The sequence below is a fragment of the Panthera uncia genome, chromosome C2, assembly GCF_023721935.1.
Source record: "Panthera uncia isolate 11264 chromosome C2, Puncia_PCG_1.0, whole genome shotgun sequence".
NCBI classification, from domain to species: domain Eukaryota; kingdom Metazoa; phylum Chordata; class Mammalia; order Carnivora; family Felidae; genus Panthera; species Panthera uncia.
The window spans coordinates 118720942-118748591 of record NC_064810.1 but is presented as its reverse complement, the minus strand read 5'-3'; the positions used below and the strand labels follow the sequence as shown (position 1 = coordinate 118748591).

The window sequence follows — 27650 nt, the reverse complement described above, 5'->3', positions numbered from 1 at the left end:
ATTATCAGATCCATAAATCATATTCATTTGGTCAACATGTTCATACAACACATCAAAATATCTCTAGTACTTCAAAAACTAATTATTAAAAAATAACATTGGTTTTTAAATGTATACTTTAAACAAATCATGTCTAAATGTCTAAATTTTTCAATCAAAATTTGGAATAATGGCTGGATGGCTGGTTTGAGGAAAAGTTTTTTGGCGACAGGCAAAGAAACAGGAAAAAAAAAGAAATACAGTTAATTTACATTCTTCATTGGCTGTTCCAATGAATATACTTGCTTGAAGAATTTCTCTAAGTAATCTTCCACTTAAACTCTTCTCAAATGAGCTTACAATGTAAAATCTTTGGGAGTAAGCAGATTTCACTCCGTCTCTCCCACTGAATACAACTAAGAATCCTGACGGAATGCATGGAAAAGCTATCTGAGGACTCAAAAGAATAAGGCCGGCAGGGAACTTGAAGTAATGCCACACCAGTGGTGAGTTTCCTGTTTTCACTTTCTCTGATATCAGGGACAGCCTAAAACCTAACACTTGGATCTATACACTGGGTGCACATATGAAGTGCTTCCATAGAAGTACCCCTTTCTGGTCTGAGGTGCAGGACTCAGGAGTCTCTATGGAACAGACAGTAAGTGACAGATAACATTACACACCTATTAGAATTGTAAAAATTAAAAAACAAACAGACAAAAATGACAATACCAAGCACTGGAGCAACACACACACACACACACACACACACACACACACACGCTGCTGGTGAGAACGTAAGATGGTATGGCCACTCTCAAAAACAGTTTGGCAGGGTTTTGTTTTTGTGTTTTACAAAGATAAACTCATACTTATTTGTGTGTATGTTTATATAACACATATAACATCATGTTTATACAAGCCAGCAATCCCATTCTTAGATATTTATCCTAGAAAGATTTTTAAAAAATTAAACAGATGTTCACATAAAAACCTGTAGATGAATACTTATAGTAGTTTTATTTATAATCACCCAAAACTGGAAACAACAGCCCACAGGTCCTCCAGTAGGATAATGGATGAACAAACTGTGGTATATCCATAACATAGATTATTGCTGAGTAATTAAATAAAATGAACTGTTGATACATACAAAACATGGATGAATTTCAAAGGCATTAGGTTAACCAAAAGAAAGCTTCTCAACTGGTTATAGGATTCCATTTATAAAATATTGTGGATTCTAATATCCGTTTATATGATTCCATTTATATGAGAGCCATTTAGAGGATACTGTGCAAAAGGTCAAAAGCTTCACAATGCGTAAGACTTCTATTTCAGTTCCCAACTTCTGTAATTCATCCAACCAGATCATTCACTGATGTAAAGGATTCAATGAGGAAAGAGGCTATGGGGAAACAGTATCAAACATTTCTGGCTGAGGGGCACCTGGGTGGCTCAGTCGGTTAAGTGTCCAACTTTGGCTCAGGTCATGATCTCAGGCTCAGGTTTGTAAGTTGGAGTCCCACATTAGGCTCTCTGCTGTCAGCACAGAGCCTGCTTCTGATCCTCTGTCTCCCTCTCTTTCTGCCCCTCCCCTGCACTCTCTCTCTCAAAAATAAACAAACAGTAAAAAAAAGTTTAAAAAAAATTTCTGGTGGAAATGCAAAATGGCACAGTTCCTACAAAGAGGAATTTGGCAATGTCTAACAAAATTACAATGTATTTATCCTTTGATTTAGCAATCTCTGTTCTGGGAATTTATTGTAAAAACATACCTCCAACAAAAAGAAAATCCATATGTACAAGGTTATTCATTGCACCCTATTTGTATTTGCAAAGTATTGGAAATTACTTAAGTGCCCAAATACAGGATATTGGCTGGCTAAACTATGTACATACACATACTGTGCAGCTGTGAAAAGAATAAAGAAGATCTCTGTGAACTGATGAGAAGTAATTCTCAGAATATATTATTAAGTAAAAATGGCAAAGTACAAGAGAGCATATATAGTTTACCTTTTATGTAAGAAATTAGGGAAAATACAAAGCATGCATCCCAAATGATTTTGCAAAAAGAAATATAAAGGATAAACCAAAAACAAGATGTAGGGAGACAGATGAAGGGACAGGTGAGGGAGTCAACTTCTCTCAGCATATCTTTTTTCATGAGTTTGACTTTGGGAATCAAGTTAAAATTCCATATCAAAAATATATTGATAATGTGGGGCACCTGGGTGGCTCAGTTGGTTGAGCGTCCAACTTTGGCTCAAGTTATGATCTCATGGTTCCTGAATTCAAGCCCTGCGTTGGGCTCTGTGCTGACAGCTCGGAGCCTGGAGCCTGTTTTGGATCTTTGTGTCCTCCTATCTCTCAGTCCCTACCTCACTCATGCTCAATCTCTCTCTCAAAATAAATAAACAGTAAAAAATCTAAAAGTATATATATTGATAATGTTTTTAAAAAGGATGCAGGGGGGAGGGAACTAAAACTGGTAACAGAAACAAACTCAACTCTATTTCAAATTAATAAAATCGCTGAAGGAAGAAGAGTAAGAACTAATCGAAGTAACTTTTGAATAGTGTTCTTTGACCATATACTCATATACCCTTAAAATAAAGGGAAAAAAACTTGCAAAGGATCTTGAGTAAATATTGTTTGTTGTAGTGGGACAGTCTAGTAATTCTGAAGATCTTTTGTGTATATTTCAAGGGAGAGTAAATGAATGTATATCAATGTTGTTGGGAGCCAGAATTCTCGATGTAGAAGAGATAAAAATATAGAACATAAAAAGACAAGCAAAGACCCTTAGGGGCTAGACTAGAATTGGAGGTGTGATATTTCAAAAATTGTTAACACACACACACACACACACACACACACACACACACACTTCTAGCCCTGTTGAAATCTGCTGCCAATCACTGCTGTTACATTCATTCATTCATTCATTCATTCATTCATTCAAGTAGGCTTGACACCCAGCATGGAGCCCAACACAGGGCTTGAACTCACAACCCTGAGATCAAGAATCAGACACTTGTCGATACTACCCAAAGCAATCTACATATTCAATGCAATCCCTATCAAAATAACACCAGCATTCTTCACACAGCTAGAACACACAATCCTAAAATTTGTATGGAACCAGAAAAGGCCCCGAATAGCCAAAACAACCCTGAAAAAGAAGGGGCACATACACCCCAATGTTTATAGCAGCACTATCAACAATAGCCAAAGTATAGATAGAGCCCAAATGTCTACTGACTGATGAATGCACAAAGAAAATGTGGTATATATATACATAATGGAATATTACTTGGCAATCAAAAAAAAGAAATCTCACCATTTGTAACAATGTGGATGGAACTAGAGTATATTATGCTAAGTGAAGTCAGTAAGAGAAAGATAAAACATCATGATTTCACTCATATGTGGAATTTAAGATACAAAACAGATAAACATAGGGGAAGGAAAGGAAAAATAAGATAAAAAGAGAGAGGCAGGCAAACCATAAGAGACTCTTAAATACACAGAACAAACTGAGGGTTGCTGGAGCTGGGTGGGGGGATGGGCTAAATGGGTGATGGGCATTAAGGAGGGGACTTGTTGGGATGAATACTGGAGTTATATGTAAATGATCGATCACTAAATTCTATTCCTGAAATCATTATTACACTATATGTTAACTAACTTGGATTTAAGTTGAAAAATAATAATAATAAAATTATAAAAAATAGAAAAAAAAAGAATTACTTAACTGACTGAGCCACCCAGGCGCCCCTTTATTTATTTATTTTTAAATTTTATTCTTATTATTTTAAGTAGGCTCCATGCTCAACGTGGGGCTTGAATTCATGACCCTGAAATCAAGAGTCACTCATTCTACCAACTGAGCCAGCCAGGCACACTGCCAATCATTATTTTTCAATACCATTTTCCACTCATAGGAATTAGGGCTTATTGGGAAAGTGGCTAATTCCACTTAGGGAGTAGGAGAAACCTAAGATGAGCTTAAAACATCTTGTGCCAGAAACTAATAAAGTGTTAAAAAAAAAAAAAAGATATGGACATTTAAAGACATAGAGGATAATTTGAGAAGATTCTCACTGGTTAAATCCAGGACAAACTGAACATGAAAATAAAAAGAACTATAAGATTTGTAACCTGTTGAATAAGAAACCATGAGTTTATAGTGATAATAAGTAAATAAAAGGGGTGAAGTGGAAGCTCTTCACTGCACAATAGAAGGCTAACTACTAAACACGGAAGGGATAATAGAGTTAGCAAACACCATTTTGCAACCATTGGAATAAAAACTGATCCAGGCAAGAATTATCAATGAATGCTAAATTTAGAGGATGGGGGAAATTTGATGAGAAATGGGGTATCTAGCTAGTTTCAAAGTATCTCCCCACATATTATTTATTACAAAAGTAAAAACAGTAATTATACAATGGAGAAATTGGGAAACATCTTATGCATGTGAACAAAATTTTTTTAAGTTTATTTATTTATTTATTTATTGAGAGAGAGAGAGAGAGAGAGAGAGAGAGAGAGAGAAATGAATGAGCGGGGAGGGGCAGAGAGAGAGGAAGAGACAGAATCCTGAACAGGCTCTGTGCTAAGAGCACAGAGCCTAACGCAGGGCTCAAACTCATAAACCACAAGATCATGACCTGAGCCAAAATCAAGAGTCAGACACTTAACCGAGTGAGCCGCCCAGGTGCCCCACATAAACAAAATTTAATAGAACCAAAACAAGACTAAAGGACACCCTGCATCTCCAGGTATATATTCTAAGAAGGATACAGTTATCATTTATGTATGATATCAACCAAAACTACATAAGATGGATCTAGTCACAAGAACCCAAATTAAAGGATATTGTAGAAAATAACTGGCCTATATTTTTAAAAAATGTCAATGGCATGAAAAACAAACAAAGCTGAGGAAACAGTTCCAGATTAAAAGAAATTAAGCAATTTTGGATTTGATCTTGTAATGGGAAAAAAATGCCATGAAAGACATTGTTGGGACATTTGACAAAACTGGAATAGGGATTATAAATTTCATAAGGGGTGCCTGGGTGGCTCGGTTGGTTGAGCGTCTGACTCTTGATTTCAGCTCAGGTCATGATCCTATAGTTGTGGGATCCAACCCGGCTCAGCATGAAGCCTGCATAAGATTCTTCTCTCTCTCTCCTCCTCTGCCCCTCTCCCCTGCTTGTTCCCTCTATAAAATAAAAAAAATTAAATTAAAAAAAATTTTTTAAGTATTACAGTATAGCCAATGTTAATTTTTCTCAAGTTTATAACCATACTTTAGATAAGTAAGAGAATATTCTTGTTCTTAGGAAATGCACCATGAAGTACTACAGGGAAAGGAGCATGATGCATGCAGTAGATTCTTAACGAGCTCAGGAAATTATAAAGATATTTATCTAAGGGCACCTGGGTGGCTCAGTTGGTTAAGTATCTGACTTCAGCTCAGATCATGATCTTGCGGTCTGTGAGTTCAAGCCCCGCATCAGGCTCTGTGCTGACAGCTAAGAGACTGGAGCCTCCTTCAGACTCTGTGTCTCCTTCTCTCTCTGCCTCCACCCCTCCACTCTCTGTCTCTCTCTCTCAAAAATAAATAAACATTAAAACAATTTTTTTAAAAAGATATTTATCTATCCCACAGCATATGGGATAGATGGATGGATGGTAGGTAGACCGATAAAGCAATCACGGTAAAACATTAAAAACCAGCAAATCTGGGGGGTGCCTGGTTGGTGGAAAGTGTAACTCTTAATCTCAGGGTTGTACATTCATTCAAGCCTCGTGTTGGGTGTAGAGATTACTTTAAAAAATAAAATTAAAAAAAAAGCAAATATGGGGCAAAGGGTATACAAAAGTTTTTCTGCTATTTTTACAACTTTAAGTTTGAAATTATTTCAAAATGAACAGTTAAAAGAGTTCTCATTTTTATCTCTCTCTCACTATATGCCTCACTGTATATATTACCAGTGAAACATATATAAGGTACCAAGTCTTGGATATTTTAAAAAGAGATTTAGTTTATTAATTTTTACTATTTATCATTTCTCAGTTTTATAATTTGTATATCCTTATACTATTTGGCTGGGAAGTTTATTATGCTTCTCTCCTTTTTCTTATTAATAAGGATTCATCATTTTCATCTAAGTACTGTTCTTACAGAATTATAGTTATTTTCTATATTTTTTGGACACTATCAAATTATGTTTCAAATGTTTTCCTTGGCCCTATGCTACTCAAGAAAAGACATTTCAAATTTCCATGTGGCTAAGTACCATTTATATATTGTTTTTGCTATTCATTTCTAACCATATTACATAATAGGATGAGATGTTCCACTCTATTGCTTTTCAAAGTATGGAACTGAGAAAAGGATTTGTGTGTGTGTGTGTGTGTGTGTGTGTGTGTGTGTGTGTATGTGTGCATGTGTGTGCGCACCCACGCATATGTGTTTAGAAAGAGATTTCCTTGAACTTGAAATGAAAATATAAATGAACAGAAAGAAAAAATGAAGAACAGAAAAAATGCACACTTTGTGGTCTATTCTTGACCAGCACTTTACCCCAGAAGTCATACACCATGGAATTAAACTCATTTATGGGAAGAAGGGAAAAACAAATAAACAAACAAAAACAGGATACATTTTGAAACTTTTAACAGAAAAGTTTCTATAGAACAACACATAAAATATTTAAGTCTAGTTTAATTAGAGGCTCTTTTTAGTGTTAATTTCAATCTCTTAAAGAGATTTTTGTACATTGTTCCTAATGTACAAAAATAAAGATTTTATATTACAGTAAGATGTCTTTTATCAGTTTGGTATAAGACCAATTCAAATAATAAAGAACAAAATCTGGCCTGCTACTGGGGAATAAAAAACGTTATTTTTTGAAAAACACCTTATTTATTATATACTTTGCTTTGCCCATGTTGAGATCTTTGCTCTATTTTCTTTTGGCTAGAGTACCTCCTTGGGTAATTTCCTCAGAAAGTATATGCTGCATGACCAGAAAATGTCCTTTTTGTACTTAATATGAATGCTATCTTAGCCTGGCACCAGATTATTGACTCCTTGATCTTTTTCCTAATATGTACATGTTCCACTTTCTAAATTTTACAACTACTTCCATGCCAGTCTAGTTTTTTTCTTTAGAAATAAACGGCTCTTCCTATCTTGAAGCTTTTCTTTATTCTTGGGAATCAGATAATTCATACACATAGGACTGTCTTAGTTTATCTTTTTTTTCAACTTGGTAAGCTATTTCCGTCTGTGTAGTAAGGTCTTTCTTCTGCTCATGGAAATTTATTTCCAATTTGTTGCTTCAATTTTTACATTTTTATAACTCCATTTCCATAATTACATTTTCATATGCCACAAAAGACTAGTATTCACATATTTTTTTCTCTTATCTTTCCTCTGTATCTCTTACCTCTTAGTTTTATCTTCTATTTGTTTCCTCTTCTTTGTTTTTAAATTTTCCCTGATTCCTATTTGCATTTTCAGCACTATTTTTTGTTTTGTTAGTATTTCTTTTTACATTTTACATATCTTGGTTTTGTTCCTCAAAACTCTTTATGTTTTCCAGACATTTCTTTGTAATATTTTCTTTCATCCCTTTAAGTTTGACTTTTGTTGGTGTTATTTTAATCTTCTGTTTCTCCCATCCTCTCTGCCTGCATAGGAGCTACCTGTTGAGCTTGGTCACTCCCATTCAGGGCGCTATATGCTCCTACACTGTGCTCTCTTTCAGGTCAGGCTTATGGGGTTATCAGGCAATGAGAGGTAGGGGAGTGAACCTTGGCTCTCTGGTTTCTGGAGATATGAGAAAGTATTAGGCCTCCCCACTCAGATTGGAAGAGGGGCAGTGCAGACCAAACAGTACTGATGTCATTTGGTAGGCTCACCCAGGGATTCGCCAGGCCACCTTTCTTCTCCACATGATAAGGGGATTTTCTCCTGGCTCAGCAGGCTGGATCCATAGAAAACATCTAGAGTGTCTTTAGCAGCGTCTAGTATTTTCACCAATAACACTCAGGTAGTGCCCTCTACAGACCCTGGGCCTGCATTGTCTACTTGAGAACTCAAGGCTTCAGTTCTTGCTGGGTTTCACTTCAGCTTCAGCAGGAAGCCACACTTCTCTTCCCCAGGAGGAGAGAGAGACAGGATCATGAACTAAGATCCTATTCACCACCAGTAACATGTATCTGTTCACTCCCTAAAATTAGTTCACATGTGAGAAAATGCTTATCTCATTCTCTCTAATGAAGGATATGTTATCTCTCTTGGGAAGATAACCAGAGAGGAATCAGTTTCCTTATTTCTAGTAAATAAGAGTCCTCGGTAATTTTAAATGAGCATGGGGAAGTCTTAGGGGATCGCCCGGAGCAAGCAGATGTGACGTGTAGCAATTAAAAGTGATACTGCTAGGGAAAAAATGTCCCCTGACCTGTGTTACTGGGGCACAGCAGAGAAACATGGCTATGTAATACACAGGCTGTTCATCAATCACAATAGCTAAAAAGTGGAAACAACCTAAATGTCCATCATCTGATGAATGAATAAATAAATTCTGGTACTTCCATATAATGGAATATTCAGCAATAAAAAGAAATAAGTACTGATATATGCCATGACATGGGTGAACTTTGCAATGTTATGATGAGTAAAAGATGGCAGTTACAAGATGCCACATATTGTTTAATTCTATCCACACGAGATGTCCAGAATAGGCAAATCCATAGAGACAGAAAGTAGATCCATGGTAGCTGAGGGGAGGTGGATAGAACAGGAAGTCAATGTCAGTGCATACGGAGGTTTCTTTTAGGGGGAATAAAAATGTTCTAAAATTAGATGGTGGTGATGGTTGCACCGTCCTGAGACATACTAAAGAACACTGAATTTTACACCTCAAATAGGTGAATTATTTGGTTTGTGGATTATATCTCAATAGAACTGTAAAATAAAAGCAAAAAATATTTACATAGACTGTTCTGCAACTGCTTCATCCCCTCCTTAATGTGCCATAGGCAGCATTCTGCATCAATAAGATATACAACTACACCGTTACATGTGACTGTACAATGTCCCACTGTATGGATATACTGTAATGCTTTATTATTAGACAGGAACTTATTTCCAACTGCTGCACTAAACACCTATGCATGTACACGTCTTTGCATATCTGTCCCATTGTTTTCTTAGGAAACAAAGAATAGAATGAGGCCAAAGGGTCTGCACTCTATAAATTGGCACATATTGCTTGCTTGTCCTCCAGAAAGGCCATACCAGTTAATATTCATCACAAAGGAGGGGTGCCTGGGTGGCTCAGTTGGTTGGGCCTCCAACTTTGGCTCAGGTCATGATCTTGTGGTTCATGGGTTCGGGCCCTGCATCAGGCTCTGTGCTGACAGCTCAGGGCCTGGAGCCTGCTTCAGATTCTCTGTCTCCATCTGTCTTTCTGCCCCTTCCCAGCTTGCACTCTCTCTCTCAAAAAAAAAATAAATAAACATTAAAAAAACATTCATCACAAAGGAAAACAAGAAGAGTTTTTTTCTCTATATTCCCACCAATACTGACCATCATCAAACTACTTAGTAATCTCTGCCAATTACAGGTGACATCAGTTTTTAGATGTGTATTTCTTTGATTATTGAATTGAATTGCATTTTTTTTTGTTTTGTTTTGTTTTGTTTTTTAGTAATCTCTACACCCTGTGTGGGGCTTGAACTCAAGACCCTGAGATCAACAGTCACAAGCTCTTCTGACAGAGCAGCCATGTGACTCTGAATAGCATTTTTTAATAGTTATTTGATTTGTGATATCTGTACTTCTGTCCTTTGTCCATTTTTGTCATTTTTTTTTAAGTTTATTTATTTACTTTGAGAGAGAGAGGGAGAGAGAGACAGAGAGAGAGACAGAGAGACAGAGCATGCAAGCTTGGGGAGGAGCAGAGAGAGAGAATCCAAAGCAGGGTCCACACTGCCTGACACAGAGCTCCATCTCATGACCACGAGATCATGACTTGGGCCCTAATTAGGAGCCAGACACTTAACTGACTGAGCCAGCCAGGTACCCCCACTTTTTTTCGTCATCTTTATTAATTTTTCTGACGTATGCTACAAATTGTTCTTACCAAGTTGTTTTTTAACTTTGCTTATGGCATCCTTCTCCTTACACATTCTAATAATTTATATAAATTTGTTATTCTTTTTCTTTATGGTATCTGGCCTTAATGCCTAGCCTTTTACTATCCCAGTATAATAAAATAATGCCCTATATTTTCTAGTTCCTTTTATGTCTCATTTGAACAATCCATTCATTCCCTACTGATCTGTAGTCCTATGGCATTCTTGAATTCTTTAAGTGCGGCCTATGAAATCTGTTTATAAGATGACTTACCTAATTGTTGAGCCCATTTTATGACTGTACCAGTGTCTCCTGCATTGCTTTCAGCTAAGCATACAACTTCTTGCCCAATCTTCCACCCAATTAGTGGATAAAAGCCTTAGAAACAAAGAAACAGTATAAGTCAAATATAAATAGATAATTCATCCAGAGATGACTACAGTAGAACAATTTGATTTTCTTAAAAAATAGCAAAGTGGCAGGGTGCCTGGGTGGCTCAGTTGGTTAAGTATCCGACTTCGGCTCAGGTCATGATCTCGCGGTCCTTGAGTTCGAGCCCTGCATCGGGCTCTGTGCTGACAGCTCAGAGCCTGAGGCCTGTTTCAGATTCTGTGTCTCCCTCTCTCTCTGACCGTCCCCCGTTCATGCTCTGTCTCTCCCTGTCTCAAAAATAAATAAACATTTAAAAAATTTTAAAAAAATAGCAAAGTGGCTCTGAAGTCAGTGGTCTCACAAATTTCTAACCTCTTAGCCTTAGTTTCCTCAATTGTAAAATGGTCTACCTCAGAGAGCTACTGTGAGAATAAACTGAGTTAATGCATAAAAAGAACTTAGTGCAGTGCCTGATATGTAAAATGAACATTAAACATTAGCTTTTATTATCCATAGGCATGTCTATGTCTCTAGAAACAGAGGAATAGAACCAACTACACTATCTCATTTATTTGTGGAGGTTCCTAAGTAGAAACAACCTGTTGCAATCAATGATCAGATTTTCTAGCTTCCATTTCCCTAGTTACGGGAAAAGGAAGAGCTTGAGGGGGGATGGAAGGTAAGAAAAAAAAAAAAAAATATATATATATATATATATTTTTTTTTTAAGAGAAACAAAGCTTTTTTTTTTTTTTTTAATGTTTACTTTTGAGAGAGAGAGAGAGAGAGAGGAGAGAGAGAGAAAGCGTGAGCACGAGTCGGGGAGGGGCAGAGAGAGAGGGAGTCACAGAATCTGAAGCAGGCTCTAGGCTCTGAGCTGTCAGCACAGAACCCAACGCGAGGCTCTAACTCACAGACCGTGAGATCATGACCTGGGCCAAAGCTGGAAGCTTAACCGACTGAGCCACCCAGGCACCCTAAGAAAAACATTTTAAAATCTACCTCTTAGTAACCACAGTAGGAGACCATAGCCCAGATTAAGAGCTCACAGGCCTCTTAGGGTGTTCTTCCACAATCTAAATTTCTTGGTTTATACATCCTAGGATGTCTTCCATCAGGGAGATCAATTTCTTGGCAATTGCCATTACATATGCATGGAACACTAGTTGAGAATTACCACAAAAAAAATTTTTTTTTTCACAAAAAGAATTGCTAACACATAAAAAGAAAATTTAGAGGCCTAGAAAGATGTTTTAAACACATATGACAAATTAGGCAAATATTTGGAAAACTGACCAAAATACCCTAATCCTGAGTTTTTCTATAATAACATCTTTCTCATTTTTTATGCTTTGAAGAAGGGAAATAGAAATTAACTAAGAATAATAACAAAAAATATATTACAGAGTGTCCTTAATATAAACTGGGAAAACAGTATCAGAAAAGTTAAATATGAAAATAAGTGATATTTGTCAAGAAAAAAGATAAATTCTAACTACCTCCAACAGTATGTTGCACGCTATTTCCAGTATTAATATCCAAAAATGTCCCAGTTCCCATGGTAAGTTTCACGTCTCCAGTCTGGAAGCAGCATTCTCCAAACATGGCTGATTGCTGATCGGCGACCTACCAAAAATGTTCAAATGTAAGATGGCTGGTCCTTAGCAGTGGCCTATTTCACTGTATCCCACTGTCTCCTATACTATATTCTCATACTTCAAAATTTTGTTTTCTTTTTTCCTTTTCTTAAAAAAAAAATCCCTGGAAAGAACAAAGAGCAACAATAAGATAGAAGTCTCTCTAGGGAATGTGCCTCGGGAATTTTTAGTGGGCAATCTACTTTATGATTTTTAAGTGTCACAGGAATAATCTTAGAAATAAAGGTCAGAATAAAAATTGCGCAGAAAAAACAATGAAGATTTTTTAACTTAAAAGCAGTTTCATTCATTAGTCAAATAACTGACCTCACAAATTTCTCTTTTAATGAGTGAGATAGGTGTATGCTTAATCTAAATACATGTAGGTCGAAACCACACATTCCCAACCATACATTTTTGTTAGAAGAAAAAATATAACATCTTGTGAAAATAATTAAATGTACATATACATTGTTAAGTAGCAAAAATTCAATGGGGTAAATTTTAAAGATCTAATTGGCTTTATTAATTGATGCATGAATTGGGCAGCACCCTATCTAGCAGAGGTGAGCTCCAAAGGGCTAACGAAAAGGATAGTTTTTAGAAGCAGAGAAAGAACGGAGAAAAAAGGAAACTATTGCCAAAGAATTCATTGTTTTAGGCAAGGTCACCTTCCTAAGGGGAACAGAGGAGTCTATCGTTAAACTTCCTAGTGCTGACCAGGAAATTCCCATGTTGACTGGTTAAGGGTTATATTTCTGGGGGGTTGAAACTACAGATAGATTAGCTGTTAAGTCTTGGTTAACTGGCTTGGGACCACCATTTGACGCCTGTGGTTTTCTTTTTAACAGTTTCCTCCCCTTTGATCAGACTCTCAGCTTAACTGAGAGATGTGATCAAAATTTAAAGCATTAGCGCCATTCTCTGCCATCAGCTCCAAAGCTGATCAGTTGTTACTGGTCCTTTGTGTGGCACTCACAGGTCATGATGGTTTTTTTGCTTGATCTCTGTGACATTCACAGGTTACAACTTCAGGTTCACAATTTCTAAGTCAATTGTCCTTTTCATTCTTTTTCTGACATTCCAGTCTTGGGGAAATCATTTGCTTGGTGGTTAGCAGTTAACATGCATTTAAAGCTTTTGAGAGAATACAATATACCAGGGGGATTATTACGATAACTACAAGCAGGATAATTCCCAGTGTTTCGAGAGCACTTCAGAGCCATAGTCCCCAAGACTCAAAACAATTAAAATCAAAGAAAGACCCTGCTGAAGAAGTTATTCTTTTAAACCAAGCAGCTTGCTCAGTGATCTTATGTAATTAAATTTCAATTTCCCCAGAAGGGTTAATCCAGATATAGCAGGTGGTGTTGGCCACAGCAGAGGTACCTCCTTGTTCAGCTAAAAGATATTCAGGGGCTATCCTACTATTAAGAACAACTTTGGCCAAAGAGTCTAAGGATCTTTGTTGGACAGCAGTTGCTTTAGCAGCAGATTTTGCAATAATTTCAAGAATTGAGAAGTTCCTGATCATAGGTTTATTTACACTTATCCCTAATAAGGGACGTAGGGACCTACCAAGAGGAATGAATCCTGCATCATAAAAGCCTCCCAGCAGATCCTTTCTAGCTCAACAATGAAACTTCTGGGGAGTTGTCCAAAGAAATGTCTTATTTTGCTTGTGAAAAGTTAGGGGGTCAGTTAGACTTTCTCATGGCCTGAAATAAAAGGTTGTTCTAAATTCCAAAGGTTTACCCCCTTAACAATGGCTTGGGGAGAAACAGATGAGGGCATTTTCTTTCCAGGTCAATGTTACAGTAAAAGAAAGGAGAAGGAGAAAGGGTTTCATGTATAAAGTTTAAAGTCTTGATCCATAGTCTTGGGCAGAAGCAGGATGCCTTGATGTAAGCAATTTCTCTTCCTCATCAATTCGATTTGGAGGTTTCCAGTGTCTGTACAGGGCCTGGTTGCAGGTGGAGCCTTCACAAGCTGAGAGATATGTACTCAAGGCTCCATCCCTTCTGGTTTTGCAGCAGTATCAGTGATCAGGAGCCCTTGGTAAGATTCCTCTTCAAATGGGGCCTGAGAGCTACCTTCCTCTGATAATGTTTCCAGAATACCTAAATCTCCAGGCTCTACATTGTGACCAACAGGATCATTTGAATTGGAATCTGAGAAGGTTTCTTTAACTTGTTGATGATAGGCTTGAGCATAAGATATTAGAGGTTTACAGTAGTTGGTCTTAATAGCATGAGACAACAAAGGATCAGCAGACGCTTGTATACTGACAGAATTTCAATAAGTTTTGCAAGGTTTTCGTTAAGGCTCATAGGATGTGCCCTGTGAAATGGGTGCCTCGATTGCTGCAGATTGTGGAAGGTATGCCCCAAATGGGAAAACATTTTCTAACAGTTTCTTTGCTACTGTGAGGGCATCACAGCTTTGCAGCAGGGAAAGGCTTCAACCTGTCCATAAAACATACAAACAATAACAAGAATATATTGATAACCCATTGTAAATGGCAGTTGAATGAAGTCCAGTTGCAGGTGTTAAAAGGGGCCAGAGCGGGGAGGTCTGAGGCTCTGGGAACAAAATCAGTTTTTCCAGGAGGACCTGACAAATCAGAAATTCCTGGTAAATTGTTTTTGCAATATTATAGAAGTCTCCCTCCCAATGTCTATTCATAATTTGGGTCATCTTAAATGCCCTATGGTGCATGAAGGAATACACAAATTGAAAAATAGTGTTTGCCAGGGAGCTGGGAAGAACTAAGCAGCCATCTTGGTTTTCTGATAGCCCCAACTACTCATTTAATTGGCAATGTTTACCCATCTTAATATCTCTGACTCAGCACCAGGCTGTTGCCATGTTATAGGACATTAGCATGGCAAAAATCTGGCAATGAGAGGACTTTTTTTTTTTCAGAAGCAGAATGGACTTTATGCACATGCACCAAAATCTTACAACATAAAGAAGGCTTAGTATTACTTCTTTTTTAAAAATTTATTTACTTAAATTCAAGTTAGTTAATATCCAGTGTAATAATGATTTCAGGAGTAGAATTTAGTGATTCATCACTTACATATAACATCCAGTGCTCTACCCAACAAGCGCCCTCCTCAATGCCCATCACCCATTTAGCCCATCCCCCACCCCACACCTCTCTAGCAACCCTGTTTGTTCTCTGTATTTAAAAATCTCTTAAGGTTTGCCTCTCTGTTTTTATCTTATTTTTCCCTCCCCTCACCTATGTTTATCCATTTTGTTTCTTAAATTCCACATAGGAGTGAAATCATATATTTGTCTTTCTCTGACTGATTTATTTTGCTTAGCGTTAACACTCTCCACTTCTATCCACATTGTTGCAAATGGCAAGATCTCATTCTTTTTGATTGGTGAGTAATATTCCATTGTATATACATACCACATTGTTATTCATTCATCAGTCTATGGACATTTGGGCTCTTTCCATATTATGGCTATTGTTGATATGTGCACCTTCAAATCAGCATTTTTTTTATCCTTTGGATAAATACCTAGAAGTACAATTGCTGGGTCATAGGGTAGTTCTATTTTTAATTTTTTGAGGAACGTCCATACTCCAGCGTGGCTGCACCTGTTTGCATTCCCACCAGCAGTGCAAAGGGGTTCCTCTCTCTCCACATCTCTCCAACATCTGTTGTTGCCTGAGCTATTAATGTTAGCCATTCTGACAAGTATGGTTTTGATTTGCAATTGCCTATGATGAGTAATGTTGAGCATCTTTTCATGTGTCTGTTAGCCACCTGGATGTCTTCTTTGGAAAAGTGCCTATTCATGTCTTCTGCCCATTTCTTCACTGGATTATTTGTTTTTTTGGGTATTGAGTTTGATAAATTCTTTATAGATTTTGGATACTAACCTTTATTTGATATGTCACTTGCAAATATATTCTCCCATTCCATCCAATGCCTTTAGTTTTGTTGACTGTTTCTTTTGCTGTGCAAAAGATTGTTTCCTTTGCTGTGCAGGGGATCTCATACCCCCCGCTGTTCAGGCAGCCCCCACAGAATAGTGAGGGCAGTCAGCTCACCCCACTCCAGCTCCACAACTCTCCTACATTTTTTCTTTGGCATGCAGCTGGGATTCGAAACCCTAAGTCTTAAAGGACCACGTGGATCCTTTCCCTTCCTCTGGAGTACAGCTAATGAAATTTTGGCTGGCACCTACAGGGTCTTTTGTCCTTGGGGAAGCAATAAACCCTCTTCCAAAAGCCTTCCAGGAAGGGAATGTTCTCTCCCAGTGAACCCTGGAGATCCCTATACCACCCTATGCACTCCATGGCCAGCTCCCTCCTCTCCAGAAGCATGAGCCACAGCTCTGGTCCAGAGAAAGTTGTACACTTCCAAAACCTCAGAATTTGAGCTCCAAACATTGTTTGCAAAACACATCTGGGACCCTTAGTATTTCTCACTCCCCAGTCCATGGTCCAGAGAGGTTTTCCCTCTTGTGTCAACTCTCAACCTCTCTCTCTTACCCTCCCTTGTCCCTCTCCACAGAAATGGTTCCCTCCCCTCAGCAACACCACCATTTTTCTCTCCCCAGTTCACTTCCATGTACCTCACACTTGCCAAGCTGTCTCCCTCTACCTGTAGGGATCCTTCTGTCACTCAGTGGATAGATTTCCTGGATGTTCCAAGTGATCAATACAACTGTGTTTGAGGGACAAGGAAAATCCCAGTCCCCCGACTTCTCCACCATCTTCAGTGCCACAGCATCTTAATGAATCTTTTCTTGCCCACTATTACACTGCATCTAATGATCATTTTGAAATGTAAATTCATTCATGCCCTCCCCCTCACACAGAGTCACTTAAGCCTCTAGTGGTTTACCAATCATTTAGAATAGCATTTCCAATGCTTACCAGAGAATAGAAAGTCCTGCATTATCCACTATGCTATGTATAGCTTTCTTTAATTTTATCTTCTAACACATTCCTCACGGTCATGAAACTCTGGGTGCTCTGACCCCAACCATCCCCTGATCTTTCTAAAACATTTACTCCCTCTTTGGCATCCACCATTCTCATTGCCTGGTACGCTCCTCCCATATGTATCTATGTGATTGCTCATCCTTCTTTTGGATCTCTGCTCAGAAGTCACTCAGAGAGGCCTTCCTTGATTCTCGTATTTGACAATGCTTCCCATGTCATTTAACATATCAAATAAACTTAAATAGTTTAGCAAATTCTTTGGAATGTTCCAGGCCAAAAAGACTTAAGCCAATCCAAAGTCCAAACAAACAGGGGCGCCTGGGTGGCTTAGTCAGTTAAGTAGCTGACTTTGGCTCAGGTCATGATCTCACGGTTTGTGGGCTCGAGCCCAGCATCAGGCTCTGTGCTGACAGCTTGGAGCCTGGAGCCTGCTTAGATTCTGTGTCTCCCTCTCCCTCTGCCCCTCTCCTGCTCATTCTCTGTCACTCAAAAATGAATAAATATTAAAAAAAAATTTTTTTTAAGTGCAAACTTTGTCTTTTTAAAACAGAAAACCAAACTCTAACTTTGTATCAGTTTAGTTTTGATATTAAAATCAATTCATTCCAGTCTGAGTCCTGACCACATATACAATTCCTTTCCAGAGATTCCTTTTTCACAAACTTTCTACAACTATTTTTTCCTAAAAAAAAAAATACATCTCAATTCCTTACACCTTTTTTTTTTTAATCAAAAACATATATTTTACTTCCCTTGCATATGGAGATGTTTCCCTTATTATTTCTAGTAGTGTTAAACAAATGGGAACTGTCTGTTATACCAGCATTCTTTAGATTGGCAAATTTATAAATGCATTTTATAATTTTTAGAAGCATATGCCTTTTAAATTTTCCAATGTAGCACTAATGATGTGGGGAACAAAGACAAAAGAAAAAAAAATAATTTCCTTACAACTTCGAGCCCATTGACAAGTCCTTGAGACAGGAAGTAACCTTCCCCTAGGTACTCAGCGGCCTCAATGATAACACTTTGCTAAGGGCAAAAGGCAATTTTAGCTTAACATTATCCTGACCTCCAGGATCCTGTAAGTCTCCTTTAACATATAAAAATTCTTTTAGAAACCTCCTTTATCTCTACGCCCCAGGATATAGGTTAGCAATCATCCTCCAAGCATAGGGCTCACTGATACACATCTAAAGGGTCTCATGACTAAGGTTTTATTAGACAGTACTTTTAAATGACCTTTTCCTAACAACAGCTAGCCCTTAAAGGTCCTGGAAACCTTGTTTCCAAAGTTCCTTAGAGACTTATGCTATCCCTAAACCCCTCCCAAGAATGTATATAATCAGTCACCCGTCACTACACCAGTACAGCTCTTTCCTATAGGTCCTGTCCCCATGCTTTAATAAAACCACCTTTTTGCACTGAAGACGTCTCAAGAATTCTTTCTTGGGCTTGGCTTTGAACCCCAGTATTTCCACATCACTGAAACATCCAATTATATTTTAGTTTTTCTGTAATAAGAAGCCACAAGTAGATAAAACTATGTTCAATAATTAATGTTTTAGTATTTCATGTTATTTACAAATAATCTAGATATTTAATCAATTTAACTTAACTCATTACTTAACCTAACTCAGCAAAACCTTAAGATGTTGGGTTACCAAAAAGATTTAGGAAACTATTTAAAAGTTTACCTAAATTTTTGGGGCGCCTGGGTGGTTAAGTCGGTTGAGTGTCTGACTTCAGCTCAGGTCATGATCTCACAGTTTGTGAGTTTAAGCCCCACGTTGGGCTCTGTGCTGACAGCTCAGGGCCTGGAGCCGGCTTCGGAGTCAGTGTCTCCCTCTCTCTCTCCCCCTCCCCCACTTGCTCTCTCTCTCTCTCTCTCAAAAATAAAAATAAAACATTTTTTAAAATTGGGGCAATTTTGGGACTGGTGAAGAAATAGGTAAACTTTGGATTGCCTCTAGAGCTACATTTTTAGTTTTGTAAAGATTGTAAGATAAGGACAGTTGCTTTCAATTCCTCTAAAAATTGGGTTGTAACTTAAATGACATAGGTTGATCCACCTATCCAACTATATTATTCTCGGTTTGCTTCATTTTCTTCTAGGGACATACTTTGAATTTTCAACATTTCTGTTGGTATTGAATAAACCCCCATGGGTGTAAAAAGGGTCCCCAAAGAGGTGCAAAGGATACTACCTTCCCTAGATCTAAAGTCACTCTCAATGACAGTCAAAATAAAGAACACTGCTGACAGTGTAGAACCTGCTTGGGACTCTCCCTCCCTCTCTCTCTGCCCCTCCCCATGTGCTACGCTCACGCTTGTACATTCTCTCTCACAAAATAAATAAATACACTTTAAAAAAGAACTTTCATAGGGGTGCCTGGGTGGCTCAGCTGGTTAAGTGTCAGACTTCAGCTCAGGTCATGATCTCGCAGTCTATGAGTTTGAGCCCCTTGTTGGGCTCTGTGCGGCGGGCTGAGAGCCTGGAGCCTGCTTTGGATTCTGTGTCTCCCTCTCTCTCTGCCCCTCCCCTGCTCATGCTCTGTCTCTCTCTGTCTCAAAAATAAATAAAAACATTTAAAAAAAATTAAAAATGAACTTTCACCCTTTGCTGGCTCCTGCTAGTTTTTCTAGGAACCCCTCTGCAGGCTCTGATATCTACCAGAGTTTCCTCTTGACTGTTTCATGGAGTAATGTAGCAGTGTTATCAGAAAATCCCTCAGTTTCAACAACTCTAAGAGAGGCCTATTTGGGTGTCCTCCTTTGAAGGTAAATACAGGGGTGTCTATAAGGCCATTAATGTGGTAGAGTTTTGTTTATCATTGTGCAGTCTTTTCAGAGTGGAAAAACAATTCAGACTGAGGATGAGTGGAATGAGTATTCCAAGGAGGAAAGAGCGGAGCAGTAGGAGTTACATCAGTCTTTTGTTTGGGGTACTTCTTCTATCTTTAATTTTTCATCAGCCTTTTGCAATGAATCTTTTAATGAAACAACTTGGGAATTTTGAAACCTTTTGGAGGCTTCTGCTTGCCAATTAAAACAGGTATCTCATTCTGTTTAATTTGGGAATCCTTGCTTCCAAGTGCATTTCTTTTTTTTTTTTTTCTTTCACTGTTTATTTATTTTTGAGAAAGAGAGAGAGAGAGAGAGGGAGGGAGAGAGAGAGCATGAGTAGGGGAGGGGCAGAGAGAGAGGGAGACACAGAATTCGAAGTAGGCTCCAGGCTCTGAGCTATCAGCACAGAGCCCGAAGCAGGGCTTGAATTCAGGGACTGTGAGATCATGACCTGAGCTGAAGCTGGACACTTAATTGACTGAGCCACCCAGGAGCACGCCAAGTGCATTTCTTAAATGATATTATCTAATTGGAATGTTCCCATAACAGCAATTGTATTTCTAGGTTGTAATTCCCTCGAAGGCTGACAGCAGTTTGGTAGGATTCTAGGTGCAAATGAAGTTAACCCATATTTCTGTCCAGCCATATGTAGCTGCAAATGGGGTGTAACTCATATTTCCGTCTGGCCTTATTTTGGAACCCCAACCTGATGGTTACCCAGCCAAGTTCTTCAGGACACAAAACAAGCTTAGGAAGATTGTGCCATTGTTGCAAGACACCTGCAACTGCCAGGACTATAGTTCTTAGACATAAAGTAAGCCAGGTGTGCCAGAAGGTGGCATGCTTGACTATTTAGAATTTAAAGATCCCATTAGCAAGCCTTTGGGTTTCCGGAGCTGAACTAATCCTTAAAAGGGACTTCAGGGGCGCCTGGGTGGCGCAGTCGGTTAAGCGTCCGACTTCAGCCAGGTCACGATCTCGCGGTCTGTGGGTTCGAGCCCCGCGTCAGGCTCTGGGCTGATGGCTCGGAGCCTGGAGCCTGTTTCCGATTCTGTGTCTCCCTCTCTCTCTGCCCCTCCCCCGTTCATGCTCTGTCTCTCTCTGTCCCAAAAAAAAATAAAAAAACGTTGAAAAAAAAATTTATAAAAAAAAAAAAAAAAAGGGACTTCAGGTTGGGGCTGTTGGGTTGGGGATCATGCATATTTTACAGTTCTATACAGTACCTTACTGTATAGAAGTTTTCTTGAGGTTGATGGGTGAACTTGTGTCAATCTAACCTACTCTGTGATCAACTTCTTCTATTTTCTTGAGGTGGTGAGCACTCTAACACCCTTTAAATGCTCAACCTGCACCGACCAGTTTTTGCAGTTTTTTGGCATCTTGAGATCTCTGACAGCAATAGCTTTTATCTACACAAAACAAGACAAACATGTGCACCTTACTGTATCAGCAACAACCAAGAGATGTTACTGTGTCCTGGCCAAAAGAAGGCCCTGTGCTCACCACCACCAATTCTTGCTGGGTGGGAACCTTGCTGGGGTTTTCCAGCAATTCCAAGGAAATTGTGGTCTGAAAGGCTAGGGATTTGGCTCTGGGCAGACCCTTTTGTCAGCTCAGTTGGGCTCCAGGCAAAACTGCCAGCCCTGGGCATAACCTTCTGGCAGCTCAAGCTAACCCACCCTGTAAAGGAAAGCCAATTAGACTGAGGGAGCTTGAATGCACAAAGAGCAGAGCTCAGAACCAAGAGGGAACTTACCCACAGCCCTCAGAAATAGCGAGAAAGACAGTGAATTCAAAGGGTGTGCAGGATACCATGCCTGCTTCTCTTTGTCCCTGAATGCTGCTGGAAATTCACTTTGGATCTTGTTGCTGCCTGCCACCCAATCTGTTTAATAACAAAAACTTTAACCGAGTAAATTTTAAGTTCTAATTGGCTTTATTAGTCAATTCATGAATCAGGCAGCATCCCATCTAGCAAGCAGGGGGTGGGGTGGGGGTGGGGGGTGGGCTCCAAAAAGCTACAGCAAAAGAAAGATTTTTTTTTTTTAGTGTTTATTTACTTTTGAGAAAGAGAGAGACAGAACGTGAGCAGGGGAGGGGTAGAGAAAGATGGAGACAGAATCTGAAGCAGGTTCCAGGCTCCAAGCTGTCAGCACAGAGCCCAACGCGGGGCTCAAACTAAAAAAACCACGAGATCATGACCTGAGCTATAGTTGGACACTTAGCCAACTGAGCCACCCAGGTGCCCCAGAAAAAGAAAGATTTTTAAAGGTAGAGAGGGAGTGTAAAAAGGAAATTATTAGCAAAAATAAATTAAAAAAAAATCCATTGTTTTAGGCAAAATTGCCATACTATGGGAAATTTGCCTATCAGTAAATTTCCTAGTGCTGATGGAAAATTCCCATGTTGACTGGCTAAGGGTTACATTTCTGGGGTTTGAAACTATTAGGCCATGTATTATTAAGTCTTGGTTTACTAATTGGGCCACCATTTGGAGCCTTTGGTTTTCTTTCCTTTCTTTCTTTTTTTCTTTCTTTCTTTTTTTAATTTTATTTATTTTTAAGGCAGAGAGAGACAGAGCATGAGTGGGGATGGGGCAGAGAGAGAGAGGGAGACACAGAATTGGAAGCAGTTTCCAGGCTCTGAGCTGTGAGCACAGAGCCTGACACGGGGCTTGAACTCACAAACTGTGAGATCATGACCTGAGCCGAAGTCGGACGCTTAACCAACTGAGTCACCCAGGCGCCCCATCTTTCTTTCTTTTTTTTTTTTTAAAGATTTTACTTTAATTTTATTTATTTATTTACTTACTTACTTACTTACTTACTTACTTAAGAGAGAGAGAGAGTGTCAGGGAGGGAGAGAGAGAATTTAAAGCAGGATATAGGCCCAGGCAGAGCCTGATGTGGGGCTTTATCTCAGGACCAGGAGATCATGACCCTCAGGTCATGATCAGTTGGCTTAACCAACTGAGCCACTTAGGTGCCCTAAGATTTTATTTTTAAGGAATCTCTACACCCAATGTGGGGCTCAAACTTCCAGCCCAAAGGTCCAGAATCTCATGCTCCACTCACTAAGCCAGTCAGGCACCCATCTTTTTAACAACATACAGCAATATTATAAGGACCAAAACTCCATCTGAAGAATACTTTGTCACTAACCTTCAATTCTTCCAGCCATACCTTAATCTGAACCTGTGTCTACCATTAGGTTGGATAAGTCTAATCCTCTCTAAGTGACCAGGAATTTGTAACTTAGGAATTAAATTCCCCTTCCCTTACCCGATTCCTCCAGCTACTATAGCAACCATACATCTAGGGAAAGATGGTCTGTACTTCCTACTTAAGCTATTATAGGAAATCAAAGTCAAGGTCAGAGTTTCAACACCCCCCCCCCCCAACCAGCTGGTAAATCCTTGAGATTCTCTAAGTTCTAGCTCTCTCATCCAGACAGAAAGAGTACAATCAAGAAAATCCTCAAAAACCTGAAACAGCTAATTTTTCTCTCTCCCACAGTTTCTTTACTGGTACATGCTGGTTAAGGGTTTTATACAACCTAAATACAACATTCTTCTTTAAATTGTCTTGTCACTGTTTGGTTACACTGTATCAAATACAACTAAGCATTGGCCTTATCCCTGTTTTTTGTCTCAGAGTATCCAATATAAACCACACGTTACTCAGAATACAACATTTAAAAAAAAATTAACAGCTTTATAAAAAGCAATACATATACTTCTATATACATATAGAAGTAAGGAAAGATTATAAAGTGCTTTCACATAAGGCCCAGTGATCCCCTTTCCAGAATACAAAAAATTACTTCTGATTATATCCAGGGCACTTTAACTTAAAAAGAAAAAAAAAACACTTTAATTTTATTCTGCAAGGACCTTCTATGTCTCTTAAATCTAATCCCAACTATTCATATATATTAGTTTATACTCTACATGGAGAAACCCCCAAGTTTTCTACTTACCAAGGCCACTACTGGTATAGGCACACCAAATATCTCTTCATCCACTGATCCGAAATGGTGGCTTCAAATAAAATTAATTAAAAAGTCAGTTATAGCTCTAAAAATATTAATTCTAAAATTTGGCAAATTGATTTTCACATAGGCCAAAAAATTATATAATGGACACACAAGCATCTCAAACAAATAATAAAATGCTTTCCCTACTAAAGCAAAATTTTGCTGGTTTCTGTATCCGATGTCCATTAATACCTCGTATCCCTCACAGGAGGCAGGAGAGACAGTGGTATTGAAAGCAGGGAGGTCAGGAGCCCACTCCAACACATCTGAGTATAAAAACATATCATCAGAATCCAAGCTAAATGATACAACAATTAGTGATTGAAAAGGAAGGGAAAAAACCCTTACCTTAAAAGGGTCAAATAGCCCAGTTGCACTGGCATTTGAAAAATCCGTGGCAAATTCAGAACCTAAATTTACATTGAAATAATATATTATCTGATGGTGTCAATCAACAACTATCCCTAGTTTATAAATTAGACCTTTGGCCTCAAAATCATTCCAAAATGTCTATTTCCAGGACAAGGTCTCCAAAGGAATTTCCCACTTAATCTTTTTGAACTTTTAGAGTTTACAAAAGTACTTTCAAATACACTGTCACATCATGATCCCCAGCTTCAGGATGAGGAAAGGGGTTCAAAGATGCAACGTGATTGCCTAGAGTGACCCAGCTGCAAAGTGGCACATCTGGTATTGAACTCATGTTACCACTTTTGAAATTAAGACTGTTCCTCCACCTTCTATTTGAGGGTTCATCACAATTTAAATATCACCCTCCTTGGGGTGCCTGGGTGGCTCACTCATTTGAGCGTCCGACTTTGGCTCAGGTCATGATCTCGTGGTTTATGAGTTTGAGCCCCACATCAGGCTGGCTGCTGTCAGCACGGAACCTGCTTCTGATCCTCTGTCCCCCTCTCTCTCTGCATCTCCCCTGCTTGTGCTCTCTCTCTCTCTCTCAAAAATAAATAAAACATTAAAAAAATAAAAAATAAAAATCATCCTCTTACAAATTCAAAATTAAGGTAACTTTACTACTGCATGGAGTTACTGGGGTACCAAAAAGCAATGTATTTGGGATACAGGAAGGAACAAAAGGAACCTCTATTTTTTTTAGGTGAATCATTTCTGTCATTTCTAGCAGTCAAATTTCAGTTACTTGTTGTGGAGGAGGGGTGGAATCCTTGGGTGGCTCAGTTGGTAAAGCATCTGACTCTTGATTTCAGCTCAGGTCACGATCTCATGGTTTCTGAGTTTGAGCCTCACATCAGGCTCTGCATTGACAGTTCGGAGCTTGCTTGGGATTCTCTCTCTCCTTCTCTCTCTCTGCCCCTCCCCGGCTTGCTCACCCACAATAAACAAACATTAAAAAAATTTCAAATCATGGGAATCTACTCTCGAAGCCAAAACTACAGTGTATACACTGTATGTTAGCTAACTTGCCAATAAATTATTAAAAAAAAGTAAATAAGTAAAAAAAAAATTTCAGTCACTGGAGACAGATCTATCAGATCATCTTTACCTTTTGTGAGCTTGTGTAACAACCAGGTATCAATAGTCCCAAAGCAGCAATTATCTTCTTCAACTGCCTTTTGCACCTTGAAAACACAATGGCACAAAACTGACTCAAAACGGTTAAATTATTGGGGCGCCTGGGTGGCTCGGTCAGTTAAGCGTCCAACTTCGGCTCAGGTCATGATCTCGCTGTCCATGAGTTCGAGCCCCACGACGGGCTCTGTGCTGACAGCTCAGAGCCTGAAGCCTGTTTCAGATTCTGTGTCTCCCTCTCTCTCTGCCCCTCCCCCGCTCATGCTCTGTCTCTCTCTCTCTGCCAAAAATAAATAAACATTAAAAAAAAAATTTAAAAAAAAGGTTACATTATTAAGTACACAATTAAAGGCCAAAGAATAAATACAATATAATCCCTTTTTTTTTAATAAGAATGAATATATACAGGGGTGCCTGGGTGGCTCAGTCAGTTGAGCATGTGACTCTTGGTTTCAGCTCAGATCCTGATCTCATGGTTTGTGAGATCAAGCCCTGCACTGGGATTCTCTCTCTCTCTCCCTCTGCCCCTCTCCCCTGCTCATGCTCTCTCTATAAAAAAAAAAAAAGAAAAGAAAAAAAAAAAGAAAATTTTTTAAAAAAAGGAATGAATATATACATAAAGAAACTATTTTTAAAATATACACCAAACAGTTCTAAGCAATTACTATAAGGTATAAAAGGCTTTAATTTCACATGAAGCATGTATTTTTGTGATGAATAAACAAATAAACTTTGTTCATCACAGAAGTATATATATATATATACATTTTTTTAAACATAAGAATAGGTTTAACTATAAGAGGTCTAAAACAGGGGATGGTACACTATGACCACAGTTCAAATCCAACCCATTGCCTAACTCTGTACAGCAAGTTAAGAATGGTTTTTAAATATTATAATTGTTTTTTTTTAAAGAATACTTTGTGACATATGGAAAGTACATGACATTCAAATTTCAGTGTCCACAGATAAAATTTTACCGGAACACAGCCATGCTCACCTGTTTATGTATCATCTATGGCTGTTTTCATACTACAATAGCAGAGTAGTTATGACAGAAACCTCATGGCCTTCAAAGTTTAAATTATCACTAACTGGCATGTTACAGAAAAAATCTGCTAACCCTTAGTGTAAAGCATGCCACAGAAAACAAAAGTATCAAAAGCTCTTTAAAATACCTAATAGAGAAAATGAAATGCTTATTGAAATATCATTATTACTATTTTTTAAAGAGGCTCTATGCCCAACATGGGGCTCGAATTCACGACCCTGAGATCAAGCATCTCATGCTCTTCCAAATGAGCCAGCCAGGTGCCCCCAATATATTATTTCTTTTCAAGATATTATTAACATAGTAGAAACAGTGCCCTGCATCACACTTTACCACCTCTCTCTTATTTGTCCATCAAGACTAGCATTTCCTGGCTTTGCCAAACTTGTCATCCAATGGCTATATTCCGTGTGGCCATTATCTCACAACATCATTACTTCCCTACTAGAGCCTAAGCTACTTAAGAGCAGGAACTAAATTGCATTCATATTTATAAGCGCAACACCTAGGAGGGTTCCTGGCATATAACAGATGTTTAAAAAATGCTTCCTAAATAAATGAGATAAAAAGAATAACAAATGAATACACTTACGGATGGATTATATGTTAAGAGTAGAAAGGATCAATAAAATGAAAATGACATAAATTCCAAAAAAAGAAGTCACTTGTAGATTGTTTGTAACAAGTATTTTGAAGATTCAAGTTTTGTAAAACTTAAGTATGGAGTGCTTAAAGTAATATTACTTTATTTCAAACTCTCTTTAAATTTAGAAATTGTGATTCTAAAATTTGTTCCAGATTAGACAAAGGTTAATCTGTATTTCAGTGAGTAGCAACAATGCCTGGCAAGTAGTAAATTCATCTGTTCATTCAAAAAATGTTTGAGAGCCCAGTCCTCTGATAGGTAGTAGGTCGATATGAGGCTATGAAGACAGAGTTGATATTAGGGCTTCCCAAGGTAGGAGGATCAAGGTCAACTCTCCATGCTTTGGGAGAAGACTCCAAATGCCTCTACTCTATGAATAAGAGTAAACCAGAAAGACAG

At 38.4% G+C, this 27650-nt stretch overlaps 1 protein-coding gene across 2 annotated transcripts in view; it reads right to left on the bottom strand.

The window, feature by feature from the left end:
* The window catches only part of GK5 (glycerol kinase 5), a 78553-nt gene that overhangs the window by 16208 nt on the left and 34695 nt on the right, over positions 1–27650 (bottom strand). Inside the window, exons 6-11 of one of the 2 annotated variants that reach the window (XM_049628726.1) lie at positions 25529–25604; positions 24358–24419; positions 24202–24275; positions 23953–24013; positions 12018–12144; positions 10420–10524 (exon numbers count right to left, since the gene is read on the bottom strand). In XM_049628726.1, the coding sequence (XP_049484683.1) occupies positions 10420–10524; positions 12018–12144; positions 23953–24013; positions 24202–24275; positions 24358–24419; positions 25529–25604 (505 nt within the window). The remainder of the gene's footprint in view (positions 1–10419; positions 10525–12017; positions 12145–23952; positions 24014–24201; positions 24276–24357; positions 24420–25528; positions 25605–27650) is intronic. The other variant, XM_049628727.1, reaches the window with a different exon arrangement.